Source organism: Choloepus didactylus, chromosome 4 (genome assembly GCF_015220235.1).
Source record: "Choloepus didactylus isolate mChoDid1 chromosome 4, mChoDid1.pri, whole genome shotgun sequence".
Lineage (NCBI taxonomy): Eukaryota > Metazoa > Chordata > Mammalia > Pilosa > Megalonychidae > Choloepus > Choloepus didactylus.
In genome coordinates, this window is record NC_051310.1 from 92,957,027 (window position 1) to 92,977,521 (window position 20,495).

At 43.9% G+C, this 20,495-nt stretch overlaps 3 protein-coding genes across 3 annotated transcripts in view; 2 read left to right on the forward strand and 1 right to left on the reverse strand.

The window, feature by feature from the left end:
• ZNF710 (zinc finger protein 710) overlaps positions 1 to 20,495 on the forward strand; it is a 71,446-nt gene that overhangs the window by 13,058 nt on the left and 37,893 nt on the right. The window lies entirely within an intron of this gene.
• On the reverse strand, positions 1,592 to 2,928 carry LOC119531619 (leukocyte elastase inhibitor-like). Its single transcript, XM_037833049.1, has one exon. The coding sequence runs from the start codon at positions 2,851 to 2,853 to the stop codon at positions 1,729 to 1,731; it is 1,125 nt and encodes a 374-aa protein (XP_037688977.1). The 5' UTR covers positions 2,854 to 2,928; the 3' UTR covers positions 1,592 to 1,728.
• On the forward strand, positions 4,104 to 5,428 carry LOC119531620 (heterogeneous nuclear ribonucleoproteins A2/B1-like). The gene has a single exon (XM_037833050.1). The coding sequence runs from the start codon at positions 4,281 to 4,283 to the stop codon at positions 5,184 to 5,186; it is 906 nt and encodes a 301-aa protein (XP_037688978.1). The 5' UTR covers positions 4,104 to 4,280; the 3' UTR covers positions 5,187 to 5,428.

The following is a 20,495-nucleotide window of genomic DNA, read 5'->3' on the forward strand; positions in this document are numbered from 1 at the left end:
TTCACGTAGGCTACTCCCCCTAGCAACCCTGTGCTAGAGTCATTGTGGTTTCCATTTTTAGAGACCAAGAAACTGAGGCTCTGGAGTCTCAAAAGACTTGTTTGAGATCATGGAGAGAACTAGCCTCGGAACCTGGCTTTGAACCCAGAGCCATTAGGTTCATCTCTGTAGATCAATGTTTTGGTTTCTTTCTTTCTTTGTTTTTTATTTTTTTATTCTTTTAAACTGACATCTCCATCAGTCAAGGACAGTTTTGTCTGCCAGTTGGTGGTCACTTCCATATCCGATGGCCCAGGCCACCCCTCCCAAGGGAGTAAGGTAGAGTTCCCTGGCTCTGGAGTGCCTCTGGGGGTAAAGCAAGCCCAGAACCCAGCCAGCCACCGCAGACACAATGAGGAGGTTTGGGGATGGGCTTTTCCAACCTACCTTTGAAGTTCCTAGCTTTTATCAGAGTGTCTGAACCTTAACATTATTTGGAGGGTGCTTTCATTTCTGTCTGTGAACTCACTGGCCTCTGGTAGGTCCCAGCTGCTGCCAGGTGCCCAGGGAGCACTTCCTGGTGCCCTAAGCAGATGTCTTCTCTTTGTTTTATGGTGGGGAAATTTTTAGAGCCAAAGCCACTTTGTACTTGGAAGATTCTGGAAGAATGACCTTTTTTCCCCTTTCCTATTTTTCTATCCAGAAGTGCAAGTGGGCGGTGTCTCTTTAATTTAAGGGAGGGTTGCTTTTGTAATTCTTTTTAGTTTCTTTATTTGTTTCACAGAAACACTGGTGCTGTGTTTCAAGGCCCAGGGTATTGACTGCTTCCTTTTTGCTGAAGATCAATGCTGTATGGAGAACAAAGCTAAAGGTGCTGGCCATATGTAATACAAAGCTGCAATTTATAGGATACGGCTTCCCTCAGGGGAAGAATTTGATGTCTTTAGGAGATACAAAATCATCCAGCACCACCCATCCTCGTGTGTGGTGCCATATTTATTTTCTAAGTTGAAGTCATCATTTCTTAAGAAAGAGGCAGGGTCCTTTCGAGCTGAGAAATGCTCAGGAGGAAGGACGTTTTCAGGCATGTCCACCCCTGTCACTGTGCTACTTGGCGTCTTTATGAGAGATGTAACCTACTGAACTGCTCTGCCCGTTTTTCCCCCACTAGTTGGCCCGTGGCCTTAGAAGTGCCTTGAACACCCTAGTGCTGTTTCTGCCTACATAAAATTTGTGCCCAACAGTGCCCAGTTATTTGCTAAATGCATGAATGGATAGGAGGCATCCAATAAACATTTCCCAAATGGATGAATTTTGATATGTGAGATAGATTTTAAAGCCTTTGGTTTTTGATCCTAAGGAAGACTGGAGAAATTTAGCTGTCTCCCCATTGCTCCTCAGGTTTTCCTAACACTTAAATAATTAATTCCATGGCCTGTGGAATTTTTCCTTCCTTGGACTCTGGGGCATCTCTCTTGTGTTCTTACGCAAAGGCCTACTTCTTCAAATGGTACACGTTATACACATTAAGTACCATGAACGCCCTTCCCTAGCATTCCACTCCATTATCTTCTTGTGTTCTATCTCATTATCCCCCCCAAAAAACTTCTTTATACTGTCAGCTTTCTTTTTTTTTGTTGTTTGTTTGTTTGTTTGCAGATAGTATTTTTATTGTTAAAAATACAAAATTTGGGCCATTAAAAACTCAGGTAATAAAGCTCTAGGCTTGAGCCTGTATTTCCACAGTCTCTAAGGAGAAGCAAATTTGCCTATGAAGAGTATGTCATCTACGGATTTTTTCCAAATATAGAAAAGGAAGGGATGGTCGGCACAGAAAGTTTCCTCCTGCACCAACATACAGAAGGTGGCAATGCCCGCCGTGGCGGCTGCTGCCTCTGTGCCCTCTTCCGTCACTTCCACAAAGGACTTGTGGACAATTTTTGACATAATAATATCTCTGGATCCTGACATGCCAGAAAGATCAGCCTTGCTATTAAAGAGATCCTGGCGGGCCAGGGGGGAGTTGAGGTTGTAGCTCTCTTCCAGCTTGAACTTGGGCAAGTAGACATTGATGTCAACTACATCCAGATTCTCAGGTTTGGTCCATTCTTTCAATTTTTCCACAGTCAGTTGTTTCTCAATCTTTTTCAGACTCATGGAATCGTCTTCAGTGTCATCTGGCAACAGAATAACCATACTGAGCTCCTTGCCCTCATAAGGCAGTTCTAACACACGGCACTTAAGTTCCTCGATGTAGCCATATGGAAATTTATTCTTCTGATACATCATTTTCACTATTTTTGTGTCTTTCTTATTCAACCTGAATGGTGTATCGGTTGTGGCCTCTTTCAAGAATTGCTCCTCCCAGTTTCCTTTGAAATAGATGGCATTCACCAGCACAAGTTTACTCATGCTGTCAACCACACCTGAGGCCAACAGTTCTGGAATTTTCCCTTCTGTCTGCCCTTTGACCCACTGGTTTATTTCCTTCCTTGCATTTTCAGAGTCATGCTGAAAATCCACGCTAGCCAAGTCAGCCCCATACATTTTCTGAGTTGAAGCCAAGAACTCAGGCAGGAAATTATACGTTTTCTCGCCATATAATCGATTAGCAAGTTTCAGAATATAAGAGGCTCCCCATTTGTTGATATCAGCATTCAGGCTCTGAAATCTTGAATGGATATCCTCCACTGTATCAAAATGTAAAGTATTTGAGAGCTGGGCCGCGGTGTTGCCTCTGGCCCCCAGAAAGGTCATGGCCAGGGCTGAGGAAATGCTGAAGGAGAAGAAGATGTTCCCGGACAGGTTGTCTGCGCTCAAGGCAAGGAACAGGTCTATGGCAAACTGGTTGATGGCTGTGCTTAGCTGCTCCATGACGAAGGGTTTCCTACAACGGTGCGCAACAAGCTGGATCTGCCTCAGCTGAGTTCTTTTGCTTCGATTAAAGAGCTTGTCAGAATTTCTCTTCCAAACCCCTATTTTGGGGTTATTATATGTTGGTTGTAAAAATTCATTCCCAGTGGCCATCTAGATGAACAAACTTCAGCTCAGGAACTGGTTTTTTGGTTTTGTTTTTTTTTTTTTTTTCCTTTTCTCTCCCCTTTGAATTCACTGTCTAAAGATGGCCATTGTCATGTCTTTAAACGAGGACAAGGATGATAAGGCTTTTGCTTTGCCTTTTAGCACCTCGGTCCCTCTGCTGGCTTCTCATCCCCCAGCTCCAGCAACAGTTGCTCAAAAGGCCTGTACAGAAGAGTTGGGGCCTGAGTTTTCAATGGATATTTCTGGTGGATTTGGCTCCCACCCTTCCCATACTTGCTAGGGATTTTTGGAGGATTTTATTTCTTCTTTACCGGAAACCACCTCTTAGTCCTTGAAAATATTCCTGGGTGGCTTTAAGCTGTCTCTGTCCAGTTCTTTTAAAACTCCAGATTTGAATGTCCAACAAATGAACAGTGTCTTGAATCTTACTATATTTATTTGTTTTTTAGAAAATAGCTTTTATTGATTTTTTTTTCCGTGTTACAAAGTGATTCACGATTATTGCAGAGAATTTAGGGACTATAAACAGGCAAAAAGAAGGAGATAAAAAATAAAAACCACCTGTTTCACCAATATTTTAGTGTATTCTCTTTCAGCATACATTCTTTTAAGTTTAAAAAGTGAGATCTTACTGTATACACCATCTTGTTTGTTCCTTCTGCCGCCGCTCCCTCTCCCCGTAACAATTTGTTATTAAAATTTCCATTGGGTTAAATATTCTTCTCCAAGTCATTCCAAGTATTCTTCTGAACAGATGGGTCATAATTTTTTTAAGCAGCCTCCTCTACTCAGCTTGTTTGCTCTTTTTCTCTCTTATAAAGAATGCTGTAGTGAACATCTTGGGTATTTTTGCACATGGCGGTGATTATTTCCTTGGGATGCATTTCTAGAAAAGACTCACTGGGCCAAGGACATCTTCTAAAAGCTTGTGATTTAGATGGTTAAGTTGCCCTCCAGAAGTATGGCATAGTATTTTGATTTCAGCTGAAAGCTGAAAACTGAGTCTTATTCTTTTAGAACATTGTTGTATACTTTTAAGACATCTGTTTCCAAATGTTTCACACATCTTCCTTAAGAGTAAATGGCCAGGAGTAGCAGCATTGCTGGGGCCGGTGTGGAGCTGTTCCTAGCGGCGTTGTTTCCTGAGCAGCGGCAGTTCTCACTACAGCGCCAGGACGAGTCCGGTTCGTGTTCGTCCGCGGAGATCTCTCTCATCTCGCTCGGCTGCGGGAAACCGGGCTGAAGCGACTGAGTCCGCGATGGAGAGAGAAAAGGAACAATTCCGTAAACTCTTTATTGGTGGCCTAAGTTTTGAAACCACAGAAGAAAGTTTGAGGAACTACTATGAGCAATGGGGGAAACTTACAGACTGTGTGGTGATGAGAGATCCTGCAAGTAAACGATCAAGAGGATTTGGTTTTGTAACTTTTTCTTCAATGGCTGAGGTTGATGCTGCAATGGCTGCAAGACCTCATTCAATTGATGGGAGAGTGGTTGAGGCAAAACGCGCTGTAGCAAGAGAGGAATGTGGAAAACCGGGGGCTCATGTAACTGTGAAGAAGTTGTTTGTTGGTGGAATTAAAGAAGATACTGAGGAACATCACCTTAGAGATTACTTCGAGGAATATGGAAAAATTGATACCATTGAGATAATTACTGATAGGCAGTCTGGAAAGAAAAGAGGCTTTGGCTTTGTTACTTTTGATGACCACGATCCTGTTGATATAATTGTATTGCAGAAGTACCATACCATCAATGGTCATAATGCTGAAGTGAGAAAGGCTTTGTCTCGACAAGAAATGCGGGAAGTCCAAAGTTCTAGGAGTGGAAGAGGAGGGAACTTTGGATTTGGAGATTCACGTGGTGGCGGTGGAAATTTTGGACCAGGACCAGGAAGTAACTTTAGAGGAGGATCTGATGGATATGGAAGTGGCCGTGGATTTGGAGATGGTTATAATGGGTATGGAGGAGGACCTGGAGGAAATTATGGAAGTGGAAATTACAATGATTTTGGAAATTATAACCAGCAACCTTCTAACTATGGTCCAATGAAGAGTGGAAACTTTGGTGGTAGCAGGAACATGGGGGGACCATATGGTGGAGGAAACTATGGTCCAGGAGGCAGTGGAGGAAGTGGGGGTTATGGACGGAGGAGCCGATATTAAGCTTCTTCCTATTTGCCATGGGCTTCACTGTATAAATAGGAGAGGATGAGAGCCCAGAGGTAACAGAACAGCTTCAGGTTATTGAAATAACAATGTTAAGGAAACTTATCTCAGTCATGCATAAATATGCAGTGATATGGCAGAAGACACCAGAGCAGATGCAGAGAGCCATTTTGTGAATGGATTGGATTATTTAATAACATTACCTTACTGTGGAGGAAGGATTGTATAAAAAAAAAAAATGCCTTTGAGACAGTTTCTTAGCTTTTTAATTGTTGTTTCTTTCTAGTGGTCTTTGTAAGAGTGTAGAAGCATTCCTTCTTTGATAATGTTAAATTTGTAAGTTTCAGGTGACATGTGAAAACTTTTTTAAGATTTTTCTCAAAGTTTTGAAAAGCTATTAGCCAGGATCATGGTGTAATAAGACATAACGTTTTCCTTTAAAAAAATTTAAGTGCATGTGTAGAGTTAAGAAGCTGTTGTACATTTATGATTTAATAAAATAATTCTAAAGGAAAAAAAAAAAAAAAAGAGTGAATGGCCAGGGAAAGGCTTGAGGGAGACTCCTCCTTGCCCCGTTGATCAGGATGGGAGCTGGAGCCGGAAGTCTCCTCTCTTCAGGCTCCAGGACGCTGGGCAGGTATGTGGCTCCCCAGGGAAACCATCTCAAAGTGCCCATTCTTGGGGTGCCAGAGGATTCCAGTCTATCAGGGAACTGGGCTGGTCTTTCTTCCAAGAGGATTCTCAGAGGATTCACAAAACAAACACTGAGGCTGGTCTTCGCTGGCCTGGTGTTTGGTGTGGGAGGGGAGGACGGGGGACTTCCTATGCAGTCCTCAGCCCTGCCCTTGGGGTCCCGCCCTAGGGAGCTCTTCCACCCAGGCCTTCAGCTCCTCACCCCCCCAATTCCTCAGTCATCTCCTGGGGAGTCCCGAGGAGGTTTGATGGAATTACTGAGGAAGTAACATTCACTTAGGCTAAATTGAGCCTTCCTGTTCCTGCCCTTTGCTCCCGCTTCCTCCTTTTCCGCCCTTCCTCCTCCAGCTGCCACCATTCGCTTCCCCAGAGCAGTGCTATCTTGATGGTGGTTCTTGGGGTCCCTGGGGACTTTAGTGCCTCTTCGTTTCTTTTTTCCCCTTTTGCTCCTGCTGACGTCCAGGCGCGTACCCACCTGGCCTGGGTACGTCCAAGCCCTCCTCCACTCCTGCCCCTCCACCCTCGCTCTTTTTGTTCTCGTCTTCAGCTCTCGGGCTCCCCTCCCCGCTTTGCCCTCCTGCCCCAACTCCACTGTCCCAGCTGAGGCCCTGTCCGGGTCTGCCCTTCTTTCCCAGGCCTGGCAGGAAGGCCACAGGGACTCCAGGAAGCCCGAGCTGCCCACCCCGCCGAGAGACACGGTATGCCAGCTGCTGCCTGTGTGGATTACGGAAAACAAAAACACAAAACCCCAGCCCCTTGAGATGAGGGACGTTTCAGTTTATATGAACCTGATGACTTGTGTGCTGGGAGAGGGAGGCTGGATGTTTCCCCTGGGGTGGGCTTTGTTTAAAATTTAATATGTTCTCCCTTTCTCTCAAAGCTCCAACAACTGGCTTCTGGCTCCTTTGTCATTTTAGCCCTGCTATCTGACTGATGGATGAGATCTCTCGTCTTCCAGGTCCTCCCTCTCTTCCCTGCGTGCCCCCCGCCCCCACTGTTACAGCTCCCATTATGCAACCTTAGATTCAGATGAAATTTGCCACTTTGCTTCTTAGCCAGTTAAGATTTGGGGCAAATGTGGGTCCACTTTTAATGGTGTTGGACCCACCAAGGGCACAAGTAGTGGGCAACTTTGGGATCCCATGAAAGAAGGGGTGGCATCCCTTTCCCGGGGTGGGGGTATTGGGTCCCAGGGTGAGAGTCTTGGCTTTGGGTGTCTGATGGAATCAAATGTTTGCTCCAGTATGTTTTCCGATTTCTGACCTGGCACCGTCTCGGCCTTGGGGAGCTCTGATGCCTGTGTCCTTTGCAAGACGGAAATGCCATTAAACATAGAACTGCTCTTTTTCCCGTGGGCAGAGACTCAGAGGGCAGGAGAGGACTCAGGGTCAGAGGAGCCCTGGCTTGTCGTCGTGGCTCACCATCTCCTCACAGCCTCCCCAAACCTTGGTTTCACTTCCTGTAAAATGGGGTCATGAGCCTACTTTTCATAGCTGTGCTCTGTGCTTCTGTCATACTTGCTTATCATACCTGCGCACCGCAGGGCTGGGGAGTTCAGGGAGAGGCCTGTGCAGTCCTAGATGTTCTTATCTTTAAAATCTCCCTTTGTCTCCCTCTCTTCCCTGAGTGCATTCAATCAACAAACATTTGCTAAGCACCAAGGGCCAAACTCTTGATATAAGGGTTAGTGGCATGGTTCCTGTCCTCAGGGAGCCTCTACTCTGGGGAGAGGGGTTATCGGATATGTAAATAGGAGCACAGGAATGTAGCCGTTGGCATGCAGTGTGTGTATGGGGATGGGGTGATGTGCAGGGAAGGCTGCCTGGTGGAGGTGGTGTTTCACTGAGACTCAGCAGACAAGGGGAGCAGGGGCATTTCATCAGGAGACTAGAATGTGCAAAGGCACAGAGGCAGAGAAAACAGCATGTCTGTGGAGTCAGAGGTGGTTTGGTATGGACGGGGCTACGGGAGGAGGTAAAATGGGTAGGTGGGATGGTAGAAGATGGAACTGGAGGTGTGGGTAGGGGCCGTCAGAAAGCTCGAGCTTCTTCCTGAGGCCTAGGGTAGCCATCAGTGGGTTTGAAGAAGGAATCAACAATCAGATCACTCTGGCATAAACGTGGGGATTGAGGCTTGTATTGTTAAATCCATGTAGGGAACTCCCCTTGGCAATGTTGACCCGAGAATTGAGAAACCCCTGAGAGGAATACAGATAGCACTTTTGCTTGAATTCCTTCCTTTTCCACCTACATCTCTGCTTTGCACCAGCTGTTTACAGTTAATTTAAAGAAGTATGTTTTCTCTGCTTGATTGTGTTTCATAAAACTTACCAAGAAATAACCCCAAGTAAAATTTTTCCACTGGGGTGTATTCTTAATACATATTCATAATGGCCAAGTTAATTTGCAGATGTGGGAAGCTCTTCTGTAATGTAAGATGAGTGCATGACATCTTCAGGCTGGGTTTCCCCCAGTCCCAGCAGGGGGAAAAGGAGAGCCAGTGTTCATTGGGCCCCTACTACAGGCTGGATACTAGGCTAGACACAAAGTCACTGGCCCAGTGAGAAACAGCATTCCTGTACTCATTTAGAGATAGGGAAGCTGAGCCTCATGAAGGTGGCGCTTATAAGGGGTGTGTTCCGGTTTGCTAATGCTGCCATTTTGCAGAACACCAGAAATGCATCGGCTTTTATGAAGGGGGTTTATTTGGTTACAAAGTTACAGTCTGAAGGCCATAAAGTGTCCAAAGTAATGCACCAACAATAGGGTACCTTCACTGAAGGATGGCCGCTGAAGTCCGGAAAACCTCTGTTAGCTCGGAAGGCACGTGGCTGGCATCCGCTTGCTCCCAGGTTGCGTTTCAAAATGGCGTTCTCCAGAATGTTGCTCTTTGGATGTTTTGTCCTCTCTTAGCTGTAGCTTCTCTTCAAAATGTCACTTTCAGTTGCTCTGAGGTCTCTCTGTCTGTGAACTCCTTTATACTACTCCAGTGATCCAGTTAACACCCAACCTGAATGGGCAGGGTAACACCTCCATGGAAATTATCCAATCAAAAGTTTCACTCACAGTTGATTGAGCCACATCTTCATGGAAACACTCAATCAAAGAATTCCAATCTAATCAACACTAATACATTTGCCCCCACAAGATTGCATCAAAGAACATGGCGTTTTGGGGGACATAATACATCCAAACTGGCACAGGGTGGTAATGGAATTTGAACCCAGGTGTGACTGAATCCAAACTTCATGCTCCATCCATTGCCCAGTTCTGCATCCCAATCCTAGGACATGCCAGAAAAGTAAAGCAGGACATGCAGAGTGGGTCCGCTGAGCCACTGGAGAGTCCTTTGACGTCTAGAGAAAAATTGGAGCTCAAAGACTTGCTCACTTCTCTTCTCCCTCAGCAAGGAAGGAGCTGATTCCTCTGCTGGCTGATGGGTTTGAAGCACCCCTTCACTGGGGGGCACTCTTCCAAAGAATTGGCTGCATTCTGATTTGGGTGGATCAGCCTGCTGTGTAGACACTGCATTTAGCAGAGATCAGGAGATTGGCGCCTATTGGTGGCATCAGGCTTGAACATAAACGTGCTTGAAGGTCACTGTGCATTACACCCAGGGCAGTGGATAGAGCCTGGACACCAGAAGCCATGGGTTGTCCAGAGCTGGGAGCAGCAAGGTTTATAGAGAGAGGATGTCTGGGGCTCTTTTCCCTGGTGGCATTGTGAGAACTGCCCCCCTGCCCCTTACCCAAGCCATACCCAGTCTGTGAATATCCCCCAAGACAAGACTCTCCACTGGGGAGCAGGGCACACACTGGCATCTCTTTGCCTAGCACTGCCTTTGCCATAATTGCTTGGCCATCTTGATGATGCCTGTGGAAAAAGTCCCCTCGGCCAGTATTCTCTTCCCTTGACCTTCAAAGAGTGTTTTCCTCTCTCTGACCCAGGTCAGGGAGGACCCCTCACCAAACTGGGCTGGGGCCTCACTGGAAGCCCCTTAAGACATCTGATCACCCATCTGGGCCTCCTCATCCTGGCTCGTTTCTCTCCCTTCCCTCTGCCGCTTTCGTCCAGTACAGAGGATTCAGGTGAGTGAGGATGCAGGGCAGAGAAACAGAGAAAGATCCCAGTGTGAGATGACTCCTTGGTAACGGTAATAAATGTGAGAGGTGCAGTTACCCTGTGTGGTTAGCACGGCTGTGGCGCCCACGTAGGGTGCTCTGTGCTCCCTGGTCACGGACTTAGGAGATGATGGGTCTCCCAGGAGCAACCAGACCTCCCCCATTAGCACTTTTTGCCACACACACCTCCCCTCTCTCATCCTTTCTCTTCCCGCAGCCTCTGCCCCTGTGTTCTCAGGGTCAGTGGTCACTGAGCCATCTTCTAGATCTCTGGAGTTTTTGGTCACACAGCTCTGACTGGGCTGCCTTGTGGAAATGCAGCCACCCCTTCTCCCGAGCTTCTGGTACCGGGATGGGCACAGGGGCTGGTAGTACTTCCGAGGCAAATAGCAGCTCCTTCGCTGTTTCAAAAGGCCTGAATGGGGGGTTTGACCAGAGTTCCTCTGAATTCAAGTGGTTTCTGATGGTTAACCTTGGGTTCAAAATGCAGATTTTTGAATGAGTGATAGAGATTATGTTTTCAAATAGAGGAAGAGAGAAAATGAAGCCTGCATGGGGGAGTGTAGTTGTTGGATTTCACTGTTTTTGGTAGGCCTACGTGTTCCCCTTTGATGGACAGCTCGGCCATCATGGAAATGAGGGAATGCTCGTTTGACGGTGGGGAGCATGGAGGAATGGGTGGTTCTGGCTGACCCGCTGGGAACAAATTTCCCCTCCAGAGGGGACTTCCAGAGCCCAAGAATAACTGGGGCCCCTGATAGGGCCACCACGTGAAGATGGCACATTCCACAGTCTTCAGGTGTCGGTGCCGTTTTGGGTCCAAATCCAACTGTTTCTCAAGCCCTTTTCGGTGGCTTTCTTAACTCTCCGGCCAGGGGTTGCTTTGCAGAAGCAATGTTTCAACAGCAGAGCACTTCTGTTACCAAACCTTAGGCAAATAAACATTTAAAGAAATCTTACTATGAAAGTAGTAAATCTTCTGTAGGAAATTTGATAAAGACAGAAAAGTACAAAGAAAGTAAAAAATTGCCATCATCTCACCACCTAGAAAATACCACTGTTTAGTACTTTTGTGTATTTCCTTTGGATATATGTAAATATACTCTTTTAAACATGGGCACAAACACATTGGACTTTGTATCTTTTTTTTTTTTTGACATAACATTATGGCAAGCAAAAACTTTTAAAAAGCACTTGAGCTTTTCAAGGAGCATATGCTTTGCAAACATTTCTGTCAGCCACCAGTAACCAACTGCAAGAACTCATGTTCTACCCAAAACAGAAATTGTGCCAGTTGGCGTGTCCTTTGATCATCATGCAGTAAACTTAACCAGTAAGAGTGTAAATTTAAACAAAATAAAACTGAAATCTAGCCACCTGAAAAAAAATTTAAAACACACTCTTAAATCGCTGTTGGGTCAAGAAAAAAAAAAAAGAATATAGTGACCAATATTTAGAAAGCATTGAAAACAGAATGCTACGTAACTAAACCTATGGGAGGCAGCTGGCCCTGTTCGCATAGCCTTAAATGCTTTTATTATTAAAAAGGGAAAGAGAAGCATTCAGCCTGAGATCTTACAGAAAGAAAAAATAAATAAATAAAAATTAAAAAATAAAAAACAGCCCCTAAGGAAAACAGGAGACAAAAAATTAGAACAATAAAGATAGAAATATATGAATTAGAAAACAGAAACAGTGAAATTAGCAAATATATCCAAGAGCTATTCTGTTTTTAAACAAACAATAAAGTAGACTAACCTCTGGCAAATCTATTTGAAAAATGAAAGGGAGAAAAGGAAAAAATAATAGGAAGGGGAGAGGGACATTGCCATAGATACAGAAGAGATTTAAAAAATAATAGGACATTTAGGCATAACAATGGGCTTAAATTTGAAAATCTCTATTAAATGGATGCTTTTCTGAAAATGTATATGTTGCTAATCAAGAAAAATTTGAGATCATTATCAAAGCAGTGCTCCCTCTAGCCAAAGACGACACTGGTCCCAAGTGTTTTTGCTGGTTAATTATTTCAAATTTAATAATACTGATAAAGTTAAGCTATTTCATGGCTTAGCAAAAGATGAAGAGCTCTCCAATTCATTTTACAAAGCAAAATAAGGCTGATACTAAACATGGCAAAGTGACCATAATAAAGAATGAGAATGCTAGCTAAGAAATAGAATTCACTAATATGTTAAACAAGTCATCCAGTCTAACCCAGTGGGGCAAGGGGTAAGAATAGTCAATATTAGGAAAGCTTAATATAGTAACTATGTCATGCTAATGGGTTAAAAAAGTAAAACTATTGATTCCAATATATGCAAGGGAAAATTGATCAAATTGAACAACCATTTCTACCTAATCAATACATCAAAAAGGGAATACAAGTATGTATTCTTAGCGTGATTAAGAATATCTATTTTAAACCAATTGCCAATCTGATAATTAACCATGAAACACGAGGGGCATTTCTGTTCAAACCAGTAACAAAATAAGGAGGCCTGCCATCTCTATCACTATTTAACATTGCTTTTAAAATTTTGGACAGCAAGAAACAGAATTATATAAATATTGCAAAAAAAAAAAAAAAAGACGATCATTATTTGCATATAGTATTGCATACATAGAAAATCTTAGACAATTGACTGATAAATGAGTAAAATCAGTAAGTGTTCAGAAAAGAGACCAGATACATAAAAGAAAAATGAATTGCATTTCTATTTATCAGCAATACCCATATAGAAAAATACTGGGAAAAGGTGCTATTGACTCACAAGTAATTTTACCTATGTTTGTAACCTAAATAAAGGAAACTGGACAATTCCAGAGATTTATTATGAGTACTCAAATATTCCCTTTCCAAAGTGGAAAATTTAATTATTGTAAAGATATCAGTTCTTCCAGGTCAATGTGTAGATTTAATACTTTTCCATTCAAAATTCCAGAGGTTTTTTTTTTAACTTAACAAAATTTATTGTAAAATTTTATCTGAAGAACAAATAAGAATGTCCTAGAAAGAAAGATCTGAAAAGGAAAGGGTACTGATTAGTCCCTTGGAATAGAAAACATATTGGAAAGCGTCAGTAATTAAAATTGTATTGTACTGGTGCAAAACTAGAGAGAAACCAGAACCAGTGAAGAGATGGCTCAGAAATAATCAACCTTAACTTACAAGATTAATTTATGATAAAGGAGATGTTGCAAATTAATGGGAAAGGAAAGGATTACTCAATACATGGTTAGCACTTTGAGGATGGGAGAAGAGTTCCAGTACACACTATTCAACACAATAAATTCCAGACAGAGTAAAAAATATATATACTTATACACATACAAGTATATGTATATATAAGCTAAAAGTGACTACAATTTAATCTATTAGATCTTGGGCTAAAAATTGATTTCCCAAGTTTAAAACCAATAGAAAAAGTCATCCAAAAAAAAAAAAAAAAAAAAAGCCAACAGATTTGACTATTACTTTAAAAATTCTAATTTCTGTATGTTTTCTATAAAATAATTGAGAGCCTGGGGAAAGGGTTTAGCATAAATAAGGAACATAAGTTTTTAACTTTTTATTGTAGTAACAAATATATAACTCAAAATTTCCCATTTCAACCACATTCAAGTGTACAATTCAGTAGAAGTTATATTCACATTATTGAACTACCATCACTGATGTCCATTACCCCTACTTTTTCATCACTTGTCAGAAACTCTTCACCCATTAAGCTGTAACTATATTCCTACCCCACCTCCCTGCCCTGCTAAACTATAAACTACTATGTTTTTATGAAGTTTTCTTTTTCTAGGTGTTTCATGTAAGTGCAGTCATATAGTATTTGTCTTTTTATATTTGGCTTATTTCACTCAACATGATGTCCTCAAGGCTCATTCATGTTGTAGCAATATCAGAACTTCATTCCTTTTTATGACTGAATAATATTCCATCATATGTGTATACCACATTTTGTTTATCTGTTCATCTGTTGATGGACACTTGGGTTATTACCACTTTTTGGCTCTTGTGAATAATGCCACTATGAATATTGGTCTTCACGGGGTTAATATTTTAATTCTGTAAAGATCCTATATACATTAGTTAGGAAAAAAAATCAAGATCTAGACTTGAAGACAATGTGAACAGACAATATAATTAGCAAAGAAATGTCTGACCCAAGAAAATGCCCAATCGTAAGCTTCAGTCAGGGATCAGGTCAATTCACTGAATGACAGGCACTATATTAGATTAGTATTTGCCAAATGAATAAATGAATATAATGCAGATTTTTAAAATATGATAACCTTTTTTTTAATCATCATTTTATTGAGATATATTCACATACCACGCAGTCATACAAAACAAATCGTACTTTCGATTGTTTACAGTACCATTACATAGTTGTACATTCATCACCTAAATCAATCCCTGACACCTTCATTAGCACACACACAAAAATAACAAGAATAATAATTAGAGTGAAAAAGAGCAATTGAAGTAAAAAAGAACACTGGGTACCTTTGTCTGTTTGTTTCCTTCCCCTGTTTTTCTACTCATCCATCCATAAACTAGACAAAGTGGAGTGTGGTCCTTATGGCTTTCCCAATCCCATTGTCACCCCTCATAAGCTACATTTTTATACAACTGTCTTCGAGATTCATGGGTTCTGGGTTGTAGTTTGATAGTTTCAGGTATCCACCACCAGCTCCCCCAATTCTTTAGAACCTAAAAAGGGTTGTCTAAAGTGTGCGTAAGAGTGCCCTCCAGAGTGACCTCTCGGCTCGTTTTGGAATCTCTCTGCCACTGAAGCTTATTTCATTTCTATGATAACCTTTTTCACTTTCAAATTAGAAGGTTTTTTTTCAAGGTTTTATTATAAAAAATTTCAGATATACAGAAAAGTTGAAAGAATAGTATGTAGTAAATACCTGTACACTCATGACCTGGTTATAACAGATCGTGACATTTGCCATATTGGCTTCATTTGTATATGTGTACATTTTTTCCTGAACCAATTTGAAGTTGCAGAACACACGTCACTTCTCCCCTGAATACTTAAACATGCAAATCCTAAATCACCTAGAATTTAACAATTTGTATGGAATGTATGGGAGCTGCTGCACCATGCTCCCAGTGTATCTCTGCAAATTGTCCTAGTTCTTGGGAAGGAATTTAAGAGCCACAGGCATGGCCCTCTGATATGTAAGAAAATGGAAAGTACACAATTATTCTGTAACAGGCCCTGTGCTTGGTGTTTTACCAGTGATCTCCCATTTAGTCCTCTCCACAACTCTATGAAGGAGGAGATAAGCCCATTTTATGGGAAACTGAGGTTCAGAGAGGTTAGGTGATTTGCCCAAGATTTCAACCCAGGTCCTTATGACACCATTGAATTACTGGTTTGCCTCTTCCCCTTATCTTCTCTGTGTGCAAATGCAGGAAGATGTTTTGTGGGGCAGTGTGGACAAATTGGAAGCAATCTGAATGTGCTCTGGTGTCAGAATGGGCAGGCAAATGGTGATCTGATTCACTCGTGTGAATCTTCTGTGCATATGAACATTGATGGTTGATCATGAACATGCAACATGGAAAATTGCTCCTGGCATCCAGTTAAGGGAAAACTGCAAGCAGGACACCAGCTTGAACACACATGATCAAAAACATGCGCAAACCACGTGCGTGAAGAGGACCCGGAAGAAATGCACAAGAAATGGTTGGGTTAGGACGAACAGGTTGATTAATTTTTTTCCATTTCATCTATTCCAAACTCTTTCTAATGTGTGGCTTTGTTATTTTTATAATGAAAAAGTTTAAATTAAAAAAAATAAACACTTGCTACCCACTTTACTGTTTTGTAATCTCATGGCGGGGGAAGGCTTTGCTGTTTGTTGCTGTTATTTTCTTTTCCAATGCACAGCCACATGCCTGGCATTTTATGGGCATAATAAATGTGCTCTGGATGAGTGCCCACCAGGAAACCTCTCGGAGGGGCTGGGCCCGTGAACGTGTTTGCAGAAAGCTTCTGCCAACTGGTGTCCCTGAGAGCATATGCAGGTCAGGTGTGTGTCATGAGGGGTGGGGGTGGGGGATGGTATTTGCAGGGTGGTGTGCCCTCCTAGTCCAACCAGAAAGGCAGACCGAAGGGCAGGGGCCCCTCTGCCGTTCAGCATCACCAGGGTACTGAAGTGCCAGTATGACACGTGGAATAAACAAACTCTGACTCAAATGTGAATGGATTTTATGTTATTCTCAGACTCTCAAGCTTGATAACAATGATCAAGTTAATAGTTTTTATTTATTGAGTGCTTACTAGAGGCCAGGCTAAGTGCATTTACAGACATCCTCTCATTTAATTTTTACATCCACCCTAAGAAGGAGCAGCTCTTGCCATTCCCGTTTTATAGCTGAGGAAACTGAGGCAAAGAGGAATGAGGTTTGGGTTCCTGGGCAAGTCTTGGTTTTGCCCAGAGCTTGACTTTTAGCAAATCGCCACCTTCTGGGCTTTAATGTCTTGGTCTGTAAACAACAGCTGACATTAGCTGAATGTTTATTATGTGCCAGGCTCTGGCCCTGCACTCAAAACACATTCTCCCCAGAGTTAGTATCTTGTCCAGAGTTAAACATCAAGGGAACCCCAATGCCACGCAGGCCCAGCTGAGTGGGGAACACGAGGCCACCTTCCCAAATGGAAGGGACTGACTGCTGGCCTCAGATCCCACATACCCAGCAGGAAAAGATGTATTTCCACGAGTATGAAGTGTGACAAAAGGGGTTATTGCTGATTTATAAAAATTGCCTAATTGGTTGTTTGGTAACAAATGGATACCAACAAAAGTGGAATGGCTTTTTCTTTTTCTTTTTTTATATACCATTAGAATCGGTGCCTTACGCTCGTCTCATGAGGTTGTAGACCTGGAGGTTAGTAGTATGGTCATGTGCATAAATTGAATGGTGGTCATGAACTTAATCCAATATGTCAATTGAACTCAATGAAAAAGGAGCACATAAGCCATGTGGGCATAGCAGTAATCACAGACTCGAGGGACTGAAATGCACCCCGGGAGGAATCTAGGAGGCAGCGTCACCTGGAAGCTGGTTAGAAACGCAGTGTCTCTCTGCACACCCAGACCTGCTGACCTAGAGTCTGCATTTTAACAAAATCCCCAGGTGATTCCTTGGCACATTTGTGAAGCAGCGCTCTTGTTCATCCCATCTCCTTTGAGGAAATCAGAAGCCCAGAGATGTCAACTGGCTTATTAAGGACACACAGAAAGTTCTAAAAACCTCCAACTCTTCAGTTGATCCGGTGGAATAAGCCCATTTGGTTTTGTTTGTTTGGGTTTTGTGTTAGTTTCCTAGAGCTGTCCTAACAAAGTATCACCCAAACCAGGTGGCTTAAAAAAAAAACAGGAATTTATTGTCTCACAGTTCTGGAGGCCAGAGGTCTGAAATTGAGGGGTCAGCCCATCTGTCTCTGAAACCTGCAGGGGAGAACTCTTCCTTGACTCCTCTAGCTTCTGGTGGTTTGCTGGCCATCCTTGGTGTTCCTTGGCTGGCGGCTGCAGCACTTCAGTCTCTGCTTCCCATCATTACATGTCACTCTCCCCTCCTGTCTCACTTTGTTTCCAAATTTCCCTCTTTTTATAGGGGCATCAGTCGTTTTAGATTTCCCATCGTAATCCAGTTTGCCTTCATTTCGATTTATCATTTTGGTAGCACATCTCCCAAGATCCTATTTCCAAATAAGGTCACATTCACAGGACTGGGGATTAGGACTTGAACATAACTTTTTTGGGGGGGGGGGACAGTTCAACTCATAACAGGCTTGTTTTGCGCCCCTAAAACAACACCTTCTGAGCCACTGATCATATCCCATCAGAACTGGTCCTTAGGCAGTGGGTGCATCTTCAGTGGCCCAACTGAATTATTATTTCCTGCTGGGGAGCTTGTTAAAATGCAAATGCCTGGGCCCAGTTCCAAATACACTGAATCAGAATCTGGGGATGGGAGTGCCCAGAAGTCTGTATCCTAAAAGACCCTCAGGTGGTTCCTAGGGGCCAGTCTTGTTAATGACCTCATCGGGCAGGCCATGAACTGTTGGGGCTCCCTTTTCTTCTGAGATTAGGCCTGCAAATAGTTGGGCTGATTTTCATTTGGGGGAACCCAGTGGAGCTGTGAATATGGCTTACAAATGCAAACGTCGTACTATGTACTGAACATTTGTGAATTTCTCATTGACAGAACATTTTCTTCAAAACTCAGCTCCATGGGGCTCAGCAGGCCACATATAGTTGAATGTGAATTCCAAAAACACTCAAGAGACTTAAATATATTATTTTCTGTTTTTAAGAGAGAGGAGATGCAGGTAAGATGGCCTTGGAAAATTAAACACCCCCCAAAAAAGTGGTGATTAAGAATGCATGTTTGAAATATTAAGAAAGGGCAAAGTTGGGGCTCTCTTACCAATGACAAGAGTTTTCATTTAAGAAAAAAATACATAAATCTGCCTGTAAGTTTCTTTAATTTATAAACCCTCTCATGCATTCTTAAGCCAGTGCAGCAAAAATTACAGACCGTGGACTGGTGCTGTTTTGCACAATGTTTCCCAGCAGAGGAGCTAAGTACAGAAATTGAGAGTAGTGTTTAGAAACTTTTATGGGTTGACATTGCCAAGACATCAAGTGCACAATCGGGCGCGGCTTCTTGAACAGGGTGTGGACCACTGTGGGAAAACTGATGTTCCATGGCAGATTGCAGGAGCTGGGAGCTGCCTGGTAGTGTTAGGGTGTGCAAGGGATTAGAAAACAGGTCCTTCACCCTGAAGAGATGGAGAAGCACTGGCTGTGTTAAATGTGGTGAAGGTTTGCAGCGGGGGGTGTGGAAGTGGGAGAAGAGTTGGGGGAGAGTCAGAAGTCTTCTCACCCCCACCCTACCCCATCCCACCCTCCAAATTGCAAGGTCTGGAATCCCAACATACCAGTACATACGGAAGGGGTAGGTGCTACCACGGCCAACCAGCCCTCTGTTTTGAGCCTTCCACCTTGTCACATAGAATTCATTTGAACCCTGGTTATGGAACTTGTGGAGAGATTTGTTGGTCCAAGCCAGAGCCACGTGGTTTAAGAGTTGGCCTTGGGAGTCCTGCTGGACCTGGGTTTCAAAACTTGGACACATACTAGCTGTGTGACCCTGGTCCACTGACTTTGCAGAGTCCCTTGTAGAAAACGGGGAATGCCAGTCCCTCCTCGCTGGGTGCTTGTGCAAGATGTAAATGAGATAGCACATACTACCCGCTCCACACACGGTCTGTGCTCAGGAAAGGAAGGCTTCTTTGTGTTGTTTTGTTTACATTATTTGAAAAAGCGGATCGCATTTTGGGTCCCCAGGAAGTTGCCTGTTGCCCTCCCTGTTTCCGAATTCCTGTGTGTGTGTGTGTGTGTGTGTGTATGTGTGTGTGTGTTCTATGTCCATGGTGCTGGGAGGGGCTGCTGTCAGGAAACGGCCATCGGTTTCCTGCTGATTAACTCAGTTCCTGGTGGGCCCTCCCAGGCAGCAAGGAGGCCTAGCGGCCTGTCCACTGGGGGTGAGCCCCCTCTCTGGCCTCCCACCTCACCGGTTCTAAGAGGCTCACTTGCCCTTGTGCTACCCTAGGCCCCAGGACACCCTCACAGACCTTCCTGTTGAACCTGGTTTTGTTCGGGCCCTGGGTGGGGCACCCAGGTTCCAGCTGCCTGAGTTTTGCCTGCAGGTGCATTTTCTTTGCACGTCTGGCACCTGCAGGGGACTTGGGCATCTTCTCTGTTGCTCCCCGATGCAGGGCCTAAGATGTATTGATCATTTGAATTGCAAGCTCTTGGAAATGATGCTGTTAACAGAGGAGAGGGCCTGGTGGCAGACCCAGGATTTCTCTTCTGGTCGAAGGGGAGCCTGGAGGGCCTCTACCCTTGGCCTTCGAAAGGGAGATTCTGGCAGGGGAAAGAGGCAGCCCTCAGGGTGGTGTGGGAGCCACAACATGGGCTGTGGCATTGCTCCCAGACACCCCGAATCTCTGACTGCGGGGTGCCAGTGATTAGCTGTGGCTTCCTGCTCTGACCCAGCCTTGGTCCCTTGGCTCCCAAGGAAGTGACTCCACTCCAGTCTGCACAGATGAGCCTGGCAGCTCAAGGATGTAGACAGGCTTACCTGGCCACTCCGCCTGCCTAGCCTGAAAGCTGCCTGTGGACGGTGGGACTCCTGGGGGTGGGGACTAGCAAATCAGGCTGGCTTTGGTACCCAGCACCACCTATACTCTAGTGCTGGGACAGAATCAGGACCATTTTTGTGCCTAGCATGTGGCAGACCTCTGCAACTTCTTGAACGATCCCACTTTACAACGTCCACACAGCTCAGCGCACATTTCAACCAAGCAGGCCTGGCTCTTTGGGCTGGGAAGCCCTGTACCTCCTAATACCCAGGGGCTGAGTCAACAACGCAGGGACGTGTGTTTGGTTAGCAA